Source organism: Suricata suricatta, chromosome 6 (assembly GCF_006229205.1).
Source record: "Suricata suricatta isolate VVHF042 chromosome 6, meerkat_22Aug2017_6uvM2_HiC, whole genome shotgun sequence".
NCBI lineage: Eukaryota > Metazoa > Chordata > Mammalia > Carnivora > Herpestidae > Suricata > Suricata suricatta.
In genome coordinates this window covers 83,669,733-83,683,461 of record NC_043705.1, presented here as the reverse complement: position 1 = coordinate 83,683,461, position 13,729 = coordinate 83,669,733, and the positions used below count along the sequence as shown (strand labels likewise).

The window sequence follows — 13,729 nt, the reverse complement described above, 5'->3', positions numbered from 1 at the left end:
GGACACACACTGTAAGCTCCTAGACTAGCAACTGACATTTTTGAAGAACCTCTACGTCCCTGGAGTGAGTCTGTGACGCTGCCACCGCCCTTACAAATGTGCTGTCAGACTGTATGCGTAGTTATTTCTAATGAAAGGTTTGGACACTTTAAAGGTAACTTTAAAACAACGGTTGAAAGTTAACATAATGAAGTTTGGGACTTGAAAAAGCTATACCCTGTTTAATGCACAGTAAACTGAAGTTTAATTACAGCATGTTCAACTTTAGAGGGCTTTAAAACTGACTGGCAAGGATGTGCAGTGAGTCTTAACATGACAGTTCTCTGGGTAGCCCAGCAGATAGCTGAGTGCTTACTGAATTTAAAAGGTTTTCTTTGCACAGCAGAAAGGGCTATAAGGCTTGTTAGTCTGTGTATCAAGAACCTAAAGAGAAGATGTTCACATTCTTTACAAGTTCTGTTACTAAAAGCACCTCATGGGATTTCTAAAAATGAGAAGCAGTACTGGATGATAAATACCCTATGAAAGACATAGTCACCATAGAGATTTGGCTTGTGTCGTTGCTTACTACGGTGAGATGTCTTGGGACTTAAATTGTCAATATTGTCAAAAGTTTCTGATAAATGCTGAGCATCTAATTCTGCTTCCAGGGCTTTCTGTTTCCTGACATGAAAAGATGAAGAGATGGCAAGCTTGAACCAGGAGACATAATATTGGCATCCTGATATTTTGCAGGTCGATTTGCCATGAGATTCCTTAAGGCTGCAGCACTTCCCATAGCAATCATTTTGTGCTTTGACTGAATGAGGTTCTTGAGCATGCTGACTGTATTTTTGTTGAGAAAATACAGAACCCAAGTTCTGAAATGTGTGCCCTGTATCTCAGATGCTTTCTTAGGTTTTATAGCCTTAGTTAGATAAATGGCTGTTGGCTAAATGATATTATGATTACTGATATTAAGATACCATTAGAAAAACACGAACTACTGTGTTCTCTGGATCATACCCGTAGGTTTTGTTCTTTATAAACCTTATACTCCTTTACACCATACTAACATATACAATGGGATTTTGTTCTTTGTAGTGTTTGTAACTTTTTTCCTTATATATGGGTTATACCTTTCAACTATCATTTATTTACTTGTATACATCTTTGTGATATTATAAACTTTTATTAGAATAAATATACTAACAAGTCAGGAATTAATAGTTATTTTTTCACTGTAATAAATATAATTTGGCTTAGAATTTGCACAATTAAACAAAAACACTGCTTCACTGCTTACAACTGGGTCTTTTTAAGGGAAAACATTCTACACTAATTCATTCAAAAATAATATAAAACTCTGTACTGACCTGTGGTCCTCATTTGTAGCTATCAAGCTGGACACGTTCCGTAATATCCCACCTCCACTTTCAATAATGGCTAAAGTATTTGTCTGGCTTCGGTAAGTAAGAGTGCCAACCAGAAATGCAAGCGCACCATCTACAGCACATATATCAGCTTTATTCTCAGTGCAATGTGCTGACAAATTCCATAAGGCACTCAGTACACTTTTGAGGGTTGATTCCTATTAAGAAACAGAACATGTGTCATCTAATTAGAGATGGAATGGGCCTCTTCCAAATTCTATGTTTCTTCTATTGAGTTATATTTTTAATTAATTTTTCTTTTTTAAAGAGAGAGTGTGTGTGCAGGGGAGAGGGGCAGAGAGAGAGAAAGGGAATCCCAAGCAAGTTCCACACTCAGTGCAGTGTCTGATGTGGGGCTTGATCCCATGACCCTGGGATCATGAACTGAGCAGAAATCAAGAGTTGAATGCTCAACCAACTGAGCCACCCAAGCGCTCCTTGGGTAAGGTGTTATTGTTATTAATTAACTCCCTTGCTGCTTGTTCCTCATGGGCAAAGTATTGGGAACTCTTCATTTAGGAAAACCTTCACAAAATACCAAAAGGAACTTAAGTGATACCCCCACAGACCTTTATGAACTTTATTCTATGTGTTTAGATGGTACACACATATCTTGCAAGAATATTAAATTTTTTAAAATGTTTATTTACTTTTGAGAGAGAGAGAGAGAAAGAGAGATAGAGAAAGAGGAAGAGAAAGAGAGACAGTATGAATTGGCAGGGGGCAGAGAAAAGCGGACACAGAATGTGACGCAGGTTCTAGGCTCTGAGCTGACGCACAGAGCCTGATATGGCGTTTGAACTCACGGATTGTGAGATCATGACCTGAGCCGAACTGAGCCACCCAGGTACCCTAACAAGAGCTCATATTAGACTATGGGATGGAACTGGTGTGCATTCGGAAAAGATTAACATTTTTATGATAACAAAAACCAGAAAAAACCCTCTACATACTGGAGGACATGGAAAGATGTCTAAGATTTAATATTAAATAAAAACAACAAGTTGTATATAACAAACATTTATATCATCTCTCCAAATTTCCTGGTATCTTCTTGTAATCCACTCTGAGCCCCAGGCAACTACTGATCTGTTCCTGTCATTATAGATTACTGCATGTATCAACAGTTCATTACAATTTTTGTTTATTTTTTTACACTTTTTAATGTTTTATTTATTTTTTGAGAGAGAGAGAGAAAGAAAAAATGCGCGGGGAGGGGCAGAGAGAGGAGACACGGAATCCGAAGCAGGCTCCAGGCTCTGAGCTGTCAGCAGAGCGCCTGACACGGGGCCCGAACCCATGAATTGTGAGATCATGACCTGAGCCAAAGTTGGACACTTAACCTAATGAGCCACCCAGATACCCCTATAGTTCATTTTTTAAATAGCCAAATAGTACTCTACAGGGGACATTCTGTAATTTGTTTATCCATTCATCTGTTGATGGACTTTAGAGTTATTTCTAGTTTTTGGCTATCAAACAGTATTGCTGTGAACATTTGTGTTTAAGATTTTTGTTTCTCTTAGGTAAACACTTAGAACTTGAATGCCTTGGGTTGTATTATTGGTATGTTAAACTTCAAAACACTGTCACATGTTCCTCAAAGTGGTCTATGCCGTGGGACACTCCCAGCAGCGGTGCACGAGAGCTCCAGGCGCTCACATCCTTGACAAGACGTGGTTAATCTCCTACGTTGTAACCAATGTAATAAGTGTGATGGCACCTCATTATAGTTTTGATTTGTATTTCCCTCATGACTAATGATGTGGAGTATCTTTTTAAGGGCTTATTAGGCATTCATATAACTCTTTCCTGCAAGAAATAATACAAGTGTTCTTCTGTTTCAAGAGTGTTTTAATGGTATTTTTTATGCAGACCCTAAGTACAGTTGAATATTATTGCTATAACCAGTTTTTTAATTGAATACTTTTCTTATTTCTAATGATATTTCAGTTGATTTTCTTGGATTTTCCTGGTATAAAATAATTTTACAAAAATACATAAAAAATAATAAACAAAACCCCTTCTCAGGAAAGGACATTTTGAAAAAAAAAAAATGTAGGCTGTGGGTCTGGGGGACTGGTTGGAAAGAAGCCTGCTTAGTCTCAGGTTTCAAGTTTAAGCTTTTCTTTTTATTTTAGCTTAGTTTCTGAAGTAGATATGCCACCTTGTGATATTTCCTTTTGCAAACAAATTTATTATTTGAGGAATTCCTTGCCCTTGGGTCATTTCACCCTTTGATAAGGTGACTGTCAAAACTGAGGACTCTGGAGAGCACAAAGTTACCTTTTTAACTTTTAACACTAAGTGCACGGTGATTCTCCACTGGGGATGAATCTCTCCCTTTGCCCCTCTGAGGCACATTTGGTAATATCTGTAGACATTTGTGACTCTCATATCTGAGGGGAAATGTATTGGTGTCTAATGAACAAAGGGCAAATATGCCTCAAAACATCCTACAAAGCACAGGCCAGTCCCTGAAAACAAAGAATGATCTGGTCCAAGATGCCAACAGTGTCAAATGTGAAAAACCCTGACTTACCCTAGGCCACTATGTACAGTCTTTTCCATCTTAATACTTTAGGAATTTGGAGCAGTCTAAGACTCAGAAATGATGAGGTAAGTGGGTCAGGAATTAGGGAATCTCAGGGGAAAAGTAACCAAAGATGAAATCCAAATGAGAATATTAAATGTTTTCGAAGGTACCTTTTTAACTTCCAAAGCACATTCCATTAACGCTTTCACACTTCCAACTTCACGCAATGTCTTTTTACTATTTACATCTGCTCGCCAAGACAAATTCCTCAAAACACTTGCAATAACCTACAAATGAATCAATTTTAGAATAATTTGAATATAAAATAATTTATAGTTCTTTTTCTTTTAGAGCAAGAGAGCGAGAGTGGAGCAGGAGAGAGGGGCAGAGTGAGAGAGAGAGAATCTTAAACAGGCTCCATGCTCAGCTCAGAGCCCAACCCAGGGATGGATCCATGACCCTCAGATCATGAGCTGAGCCAAAATCAAGAGTCAGACGCTCAACTGACTAAGCCACCCAGGCACCTCTATAGTTGTTTTGTTTTTAACGCTACTGTTAAGAGTAGAAATCTATTAATAAAGAAATTTCTCCTAAATGCAAATACAGTGCCAAAAGGAATTCATACAACATAATTATTTTCCTTTATTCTGGTATTAATGTAATTGTAATTGAGACATGAGACACTAAATACTGAGCCGAAGTTTAAATTAATCTAAATCATGATATTAACCCACAGATACCCAAGAAAAACACTTGAAGTTCTAACTAGTACCTGCTGTAAGTCTTCACTTTCAGATTTTAGCTGGGCCACAAGCGCTCTCATGCAGCCTTTCATAGAGCAGAGTGTGGCCTGTAAAATTAGAAATGGAACAGAGGGTCAGTAACAAGGCAACCTGAGGCTGTGCTTTGTTTTTGACTTATAAACTTCAAATCCAGATTTAATTGTCTTATTTTAATCATTCTAATATTTTACCCAAAGAAGACCTAGAACCAGATTACATAAGTCTTTTGCTATCTGTTCTTCTCTTAGTAAACTGGAGAAATAAAATGAATAAATGATAAGAAATAAAAAGCAAAGGGTTTTAAAGTCTCTTATTTGGAGGGAAACAATATATGTGTCACACTCGCATCGTCATCAGGATTTTCAGGTTTTTGCTCTCATTCCTAGGAACGGTATTTTAAATGCAATTACAAAAGTCCACTACTGTGTTCCATGTTCTGCCTTTGTTTAGGCATAAGATAACATAATGAATGCGAATATGTAGTGGTGTAGGAAGTTCAGGATTTTTATTAGTGAAAGTCTAATGAGAGGAAAAAAAGAAAATTAGTGAAAGGTAGTTTGTATGAAAATAACTCATACCAGAGGTGTCCAAAGAAATGGGTCTTATAAAACATACCTTGTTGGCTACATCTCCAAAAGTCAAGTTTGTCAAAGCCATTCCAGCATACCGTCTTAATGTAATACTGTAGTGGTCATTAGTTAGCCCATACATTTCACAGTCCACCTGCAATAATTCTGCAATGGCCTGTAGTCCCCCTAAATTCAAAAGGGCAAGAGGAAAAAGACAATAATCTAAAATAAAACAAGTGATACCAAATTAAAAATTATTAGGAACAAATCTCAAAGAATGAGACTATATGGTTTAAGTATATCTTTAGAACTACAAGCTACAAAAACTGTTATAAAGAACTTTTGTGTTAATATTCTCATAAAGTACAAATGAGAATTACTCAATTTTCTGCCAGTTTTCTCCACCCTTCAAATCCTTGCCTTACTGAGTGAAGTGAAAAATTATACTCTATTTACTACACACACACTGTATCTTGTCATTGATGAAGGCGGCTATTTTCTAACACTGGGTCTTCCTAGACAAAAGCAGAAAAAGGTAACTTATTTTTGTTATTAGAACTTTACAAACATCTTCAATGTCACACACTATGGCCTAATTCATTTTTATTTCCCAAAGAATTATCCTTTGGAATCCTGAGACTTATAGATGAAACTGCATGAGGCAAAGCTTTTTTTTTTTTTAATGAAAAAGAATAATCTGTTCAACTTATAACTAAGTTCTATAAAACTACATATATGTCTAAAAAATTTCTTCCTTTCTTTGATACTCACAAATACCAACTACACTAGAACTGAGTATTCTCTTTCCCTGTGATTCCCATCACTGGGTATGCTCGACAATGCCCACAGCGGTCAGCACTAGGAAGGCAAGGAGAAAAATGAAGGAAAAGGAAAGGGAAGACATAAAGTAAGGGGTACTAACAGAACAGAACAAAAAAACAAAGGTAAAGCAAGGAAATGAGCAGGTGAATAAAAATAAAAATGCATATGAAGGCTATTCAAAATAGTATTCATCATCAACGTTAATCATCATGGGACTGGGGATATTGTTTCGTCACAGAGAAGTGGCTTAGAAAAAAGGAGGATGAATGTAAACAGGCAATTCTTGGAAATCCTGTCTTAACAGTCAGGTTATTAATCTGAAAGAGGACCTGTATATTTAGTATTTTTGTAAATGATCTAGAAGGGTCAGTATGAAGAGGAATCTGCAAGTTTATAAAACAAAGATTCCAAAACAGGAGAAATTAACTGTAGGAAGATTGGTGCAAATCTTTATGACTAGCAGCAATGACAGATGAGTTTGAACACATAAGTGAAAATTAATTTGGTTAAGGAAAATCCAAACCATATTTAGGAAGATTTTCCTCCATCTACCCATGATGATGGAACATAGCCAGTGAACAAAATACAGTCACTATCTTTATCGACCTTGTTAATTTAGGTACAATGGACTGTGAAGAAGCACAGGGCAAGGTAACAGGTGGATTTAATCTAGATTGGGAAGATCAAGAGAAAGGCTGAGGAAATAAAGTTTAACATTTAAAGGATGAATGAGTATCTAAAATGGGTGGAACAGGAATAATAAAACAGCATTTTAGAAAGATAAAGCAATATGTGCAAAAGCCCCTGAGACTTAAACACACAGCAACACGGAGAAGGTCACAAGATAAGGCTACAAAAATGGGTGGGGGCCACATCATGCCAAACTTTATAGGTCACACCAAGGGTTTCAGACAGGAGAAGGAATAATTAAATGTGCACTCTAAATAGAGTCCTAAGGTTGCAAGGTGCAGAATGGAGTACGACTTTAAGTGTGGAGAGACAAGAGGGGCTTGAACTGGGGATGAAAGGAGAGCAGTGATGAGCCAGATTTAAGAAGCAATGGGGGATTAGGAAGAGAGAGTCATGAATGTCTCCAGAGATTGTCTCCTGAGCAACGAGGTTGACTGGCATGCCATTTTCTGGGAAAAAAGAACCATGGAAGAGACAAAGATTTGGGGATGAAGGAGATAACAAATTCAGTTGGGGCAGTTGAGTTAAAAATGTCTGAAAAACCATCTAAATAAAAGATGTCAGAGGAAGAGTTTGATAATGTGTCTCAAACTCAGGAGAGAGAACAGGGATCAAGATGTAAATCTGAAAAACACTGTAAATGCAGCCATGGCCTGGAAGATACTGTCTAGGGAGAGACGAAGAAAACCTATGACAGAACTCTGAGGAATTCCTACCATTTAATACTTGACTAAACGAGAAGGAACCAGTAAAAGAAGTGAGAGTTCTGCCTCAGGAAACTGACTTGGCAGTGACTGATGACCTGAACACTGTGGCCCTATATACTGAAAAGATCACCAAGATGCTGAGCATTATAAAGTAGGCTATCAATACCAAACAAAACGTACCATGCTTTGTGCCTATATGAAATCCTGCCTGCTGTATCAGTATCTGACATTTTCTTAAGAAAGCGAGATGATCTAATAAAGAAGGTCTCAAGATGGCAGTAAATGAACAAAGAGTTTCTCTGAATGGAAAAACTAAAAAACATAGGACTGGATTCTGAAAGGATTAAAGAAGGATATGGTCAATATCAACAACACCATGAAGAAAAAAGAACATTCAATAAACTTTAGGATATCAGATAAAAGAGAGTCTTTTATGATTTCAGGCAAATGAAAAAAATTCTGTAAATTTTAAGGCAATGAATATAATTCATATGTAAACTATAAATGGATTCACAAAAGTATGATGTGCATTCATGACCAATAGAATAAAAAATAGGCTGCCCTAAGAGAAGTGAGGCTGTTTCAAGATAACCTTACTGCTAGCAGAGGAACGATGGTTTCAAGAGAAACCGTTCAACAGAACCCTTACTTTAGACTTACATATACAAAAAGTAAGGAGAGATGATACTTAGTTTCAAAAGGTATATTTCAATCCTTTTACTTGGGTTAGACAGTCACCATTAACATAGAATGCCTCATTCTAAAGTAAACATTATGGACTCAACATAAATATTCTATATACTGGTGTTTCCCAAAATGTCATGGTCATAAGAATCCCGTGGGTCACTTATTAAATGATGCCTAGGTAGCCCCTCTGGAGGTTCTGCTTTACTAAGCCTGCTTACTACAGGGCCAGTGAATCTGTATGGTTTGACAGTACTTCTGGTGATTATTATGATCTAGTTTTAGAAACACTAATACAAGTAAGCCATAAATTCCTTGAAAGTCAGAGCCATATCTTCATCATTTTTACATCCAGTGCCTAACACAGTTTCTGGGGCAAAGCAGGGACTAAATCAATGTATACATTACTGATACTATAATCTAAAACCTGTAATACTAATTGATGCAAACCTAAATGACCTTGGTAAGTTGCAGAATCTTCTTCTATGTACAAATGACTGTCCCAGCTGACTGGGCTTTGGAATGTCCCTTCATCTATTTGGGACTTCTTTCCTCCTTATCCTTCACTATCAGATACCTTGTGCTTCCTTACTCCATCTCCCCACAATCCACAAACCTTGATCTTTCTTTTGCTTCGTGCAAATTTAGAGGCCAGGAATGAGAAGAAGGTAACCCCCTGTGGCTCTGTCCCAGCAGTCACACCCCCAGAGGCCCCATCCTGCTCCTCACCTGCAAGCCCCTGCCCTAGCTCCTGTGATGAAATGCCCCGGGTAGCCTTCCTACCTGAAGAAGGAAGAGGAACAAATACTGAGTCTACGTTTTACTTTGAAATTCAGATGATTAATGTGTCAGTCCTAATCTACAGTTCATTGGAACACAGGGACATTTACAGGAAAACCTTTGTAGTAGCTTAAATTGGATTAGTTTTCTTGTTTATTCATGGTTTTTATCCCCTTCCCATTATTACTAGCATTAAAAAAAACACCCAAACATAAAATTTTCACAAATGCTGAGATTGTATTGAGGAGGGGAAAACTCATAAGATCACGCTCAGTTCTACAGGAGGCTGGGGGTGGGGGAAGAAAAGAGGATCAGATGGGCCAAATGCAGGGGCCTGTGGGAAGAAAAGCATGGCTGGAGGGCACGCCTGAGATCACAAGGTACACAGCCCTCCAAAGTGATGACTCTGAAGGAGACAACACTCATTTTTGGCCATTTAGCTTCTCTGTGTTTAATAAGAGTCTCATGACTTTGTGACTTTTAAGATAAATGATGAATGACAATGATGAGGGTGGTAGGAATACAAAGTGGGGGCTGGAGTGTAATGTGAAACAAACAGCATGAAGAGCAAGGGCACAGCTACACTCAGATGGGAACTCAGTGTGCGGCTCTTGCTTGTGGCAGGACTAGAAATCCAGTTCACATGAGATGGCTCAGCATGATGCAGTTATAAATACCACATGTGCAAAATGAACCTAGAAATCAAAGAGAAACTGTTACATGAAAAATGGGGTGCACAAAAATGCAGGTTATAAAAGGTTTAGCGTGTGTGATAACACATACACAAAAGAGTAATCCTTCTAAAATTAGTGGAATATTTCTAACTTAAATCAGAGCATAATGCTTTCCTTCATTAACCAGTTTCAAAGACATCATGCTGCTTATCATTAAAATCCAGTAAGCTGTTGATAACCACGAAGATAAATGAGAATCTTAATAATAATTTCTTCTGGTGTCCACGAGAAGTGACTGAGTTCAAGAATGATGACCGAGCTCCACATTTAATTTAAATCGACCTCCTCCTCAACTATCACAGAGTCTACTGTGGCGACAGGGGCAAGGAGGGGCCCAGCTAGTAATGTCGCTGATTGTTGGCTAAGATTTTGAAAAGACAAGTTAGTTTACACAAGGTAGCAGTGTTTATCACTAAGAACCTTTTCTCCTCTGGAAACCAGAGTATGATCATTTGCTACAAGGAGGAAACAGGGGTAGTAGAAATGTGCGGCCTTATTCTCCAACTCAACGATGATGAAAAATGTTGGTATTCTTCTATGGCATTAAGAAACATTTCTGTCTTACCAAGTTCATTCATTGCATGTCTATGTTCTTCATCAAATGAAAGTTTCATTAGAACACACACAGCAGGACAGATCTGATGTTCAACAGGAGCCGGCACTAAAAAATAAAATTGACATAATGCTTTGTCTTCTCAAAAGCAATAATGTTTATTATACTTAATAAAAAAAAAAGCAGGGCTCACTAATATGACCCTAATGCATAGTGGTTTAGTAGATTAACAAATATTTGCTGAATAGATGAATAAATACTACAAACATGGAAAAGAAAATAAAGGGTTTTTCTTGGTTGCAGAAAAATGTTTATCACTTATCTGCCTTTAGCCAAGTTTATGCTATAACTCAAATAATAGTTTAAAATTATGTTGAATATATAAAAGAATAAAAACACTTTGGTATAAAGCTGTTTTTGTTATAATTTCTATTTAAACTATTGTCATGAGTGTGGGTTACAAACACTTAGCTGTGTACAAATGTAATAAAGAAATCCAGTATAGGGGTGCCTGGATGGCTCAGGTGGTTAAGTGGCTAGCTCTTGGTTTTAGCCCAGGTCATGATCCCACAGTTCTTACGTTCGAGCCCTGCATCAGGCTCTCTCTCCCACTCCTTTCTTCCTTTCTCCTTCAATGTAAGTAAGTAAAAACTTAAAGAACAAACCCAGTATGAACCTAGCAGAGAAAGCTTACTATATAGACAGTAAACAAAAATCTAAAGAAAAGATGCCCAAGAAAATATACCTTCACACTTAATACCATGTACAAAGTTTCAAAACTCATGGGAAATCAAAATTTAAAAAAATCTATTTTTGAGAAGTAGTAATATTTATTTTACTTAAGCATTTTTAGAACAGTTCTTAAGATCACATAATGTAAGTAAGTTGTTCTATGATTGTGGATACCCAGAGAAAACAATCCAGAAAGACAGTATTTTCTCAGTAAAGTATCTTACCATTTTTCCTTATCCCTAGGACAAATAGATATTAAAAGATCATTTCTGCTATTTTCTCATTCTTGAAAATGTGTAAATTTTAAATAAATTCACCTTTATACCTAAGCTAAAAAAAATCTGTTATATCCTTATAGATGGTGTTCTCACCATCACCCCTTCTTCTCCCTAAATCAACAGGTTAATACAACAGTCCCCCTCGTGTGTGTGTGTGTGTGTGTGTGTGTGTGTGTGTGTGTGTTTTCTTCTCAGGTGAAAAGAAGGTCTTACCTTATATACTTACTGATTTTGGTTCTTGCTACAGAATGAAGTAAGTTATGTCCCCAAGGGTCCCAACTCCCATGTTCCCTGCTGATGGAGAGGGGTTGGTTGCCCAGGGTCTCTCCCTCAGCAAAGAGCTGGGTGGCTGATCACTCCCAGCAAGTGGGGCTCATGGGAGGTAGGATGGTGCAGTGGGAAGAGCACTGGCTTGAGAGTCAGAAGATCTGGCCTCTGTTCCTGGCTCTACCACTTAGTAGCTATGAGGCTACAGGAACATCTTTTAGCCTCTCTAAGCCTCAGCTTCTTTATCTGTAAAATGGAGATAATACTCTCCTTTCCTACTTCACAAGGTTGCTCTGAGTACCTTGCTGTGCTCGAACAACATAACAGACATAACTCATCTCTGTATCCACTGAACAGAGTGTTATGCAAACGTAAAGAATGGTATGATCACTATAAAGTCTCTTCTTGAGCTTAATCCATAGAAACAAAAGGATGGAAAAACATAATTGCTCGAATTCTTTCTAGATCTACTATGCTATGACTGTAAATCTCTCTTGATTTCCTGTTCCTTTTTGGTTGCCCATTGCTAAATTTTTTTCTAGAAAAATACAGACTTTAAGCTTTAAACTATGTTAGCAGTGTAGATGGCTACTATGAATTTCCCATTCCTACTCATAAAGACAACATACTAACTCAAAAAGTTTTCATTTAAAAAACTTTTACATTTGCTTTGTATGTAACATGCACTCCAGGGAACGTACTTGGGTTTTTGTCCTGGTCCATGCCTTGTTCATGGGCTTCCTGCCACTCCCAACAGGTTTCACAGTAAGCTCGTATCTGTTCCAAAAGATGAAGGACTCGGATTTCACGCCTGCCTCTCTTGTCGTCAGGCTGTGAGTGAATGATGTTGTGCAGGGCTGCACTGGCCCTCGCCCGAGCCTCTTTACTGCCCCGGGAATTTCCCAACAACACAGAGTCTTTGTCATTGCCATGTAAAAGCTGGATGAGGAGAGGAAGACATCCAGACTGTCGCATGGATATACAGCTGTCTTGGGAGCTAGACATAGCTAGCAAAGTTCGCGACATATCATCCTTATCATGAGTACCAAGCATTGATAACAATGAATACACCATTTCCACCTGTGGGCCAAATGAGTTTAGAAACAAAATTATGACTTTAATATCAAACGCTAACACCAATGAAGTGATGAATGGGATATTTATTGTAACTCATTAAAAAGAAAAATAAACTCAAAACCCCTTTCCAGGATGAAGTAATGAGCATTATTTCAAAATCCGTATCATCATCATTGATTTGTTTATATGAATAAACAGACGTAGTGGTGGCATACAGTGCTCAAAGAGAAAAGTAGGTTCTTACATACTTAAACTGCCTTTGGAATAGCTGGTGATAATCCACTGATTATAATGAATGACAATCAACTGATTTCACACACACGCATGCACACACACACACAATGAGGAATGTGATTTAAATATTGCATACAATTTAAAATTTTACCTTATTTTTCTTAATTTATAACTATAATCAATAAATAGAAAACCTTTCAAGAATTATTTACTACATACTAGTTTTCAACAATCACTAACCCTTACCAGATTATAATACTGTTAAAAGTATATAAGTTCTCTCTTCTACATGTAGAAAGAAGAATGCCATGATCATACAGGGCGTACAATGTCAGGATTCTTTTTTTTTTTAAGTTTATTTATTTTGAAAGAGAGAGTGTGTAAGTAGGGGGAGGGGCACAGAGAGAGAGAGAGAGAGAGAGGCGGGGGGAGGGAGAGAGAGAGAGAGAGGGAATCTTCAGCAGGCTCTGTGTTCAGGGCTTGATCTTATGAATCACCAGATCATGACCCGAGCGGAAATCAAGAGTTGGAGGCTCAACCAACTAGGCCGCCCAGGTGCTCCAAAGCCAGGGTTCTTAATCGATTTTTTTTTTTTAAAGCAACCAGTAAGCATCAATTACTCTCTGACAACAAATTCTAAGGGTTTGCTCAGAAGCAGATTAGAAACTGGAAATAGTTCCCAGTTTTCCTGGACTGTGGTTAGCCTCATTTCAAAGTGAGAGCTATTACATAAAAGTTGTGGCTATTTTATAAAGAATGTATCATCTCTATAAATCAGTGGTTCTTAATCAGGGGTGATTTCGGCCCTCCTAGAACATGCTTTGCTTTGGAGACATTTCTTGGTGTCACAACTGCAAGAGAAAGTGCTGTGG

General features: G+C 37.7%; 1 protein-coding gene across 9 annotated transcripts in view; it reads right to left on the bottom strand.

Moving 5' to 3' along the window:
• APC (APC regulator of WNT signaling pathway) overlaps positions 1–13,729 on the bottom strand; it is a 145,162-nt gene that overhangs the window by 10,741 nt on the left and 120,692 nt on the right. For 5 of the 9 annotated variants that reach the window (XM_029942704.1, XM_029942707.1, XM_029942705.1 and 2 more), the window contains 7 exons: positions 12,248–12,626; positions 10,282–10,377; positions 8,932–8,985; positions 5,346–5,485; positions 4,721–4,798; positions 4,119–4,235; positions 1,356–1,570 (listed from right to left, as the gene is read on the bottom strand). In XM_029942704.1, the coding sequence (XP_029798564.1) occupies positions 1,356–1,570; positions 4,119–4,235; positions 4,721–4,798; positions 5,346–5,485; positions 8,932–8,985; positions 10,282–10,377; positions 12,248–12,626 (1,079 nt within the window). The remainder of the gene's footprint in view (positions 1–1,355; positions 1,571–4,118; positions 4,236–4,720; positions 4,799–5,345; positions 5,486–8,931; positions 8,986–10,281; positions 10,378–12,247; positions 12,627–13,729) is intronic. The other 4 variants (XM_029942708.1, XM_029942711.1, XM_029942706.1 and 1 more) reach the window with 4 other exon arrangements.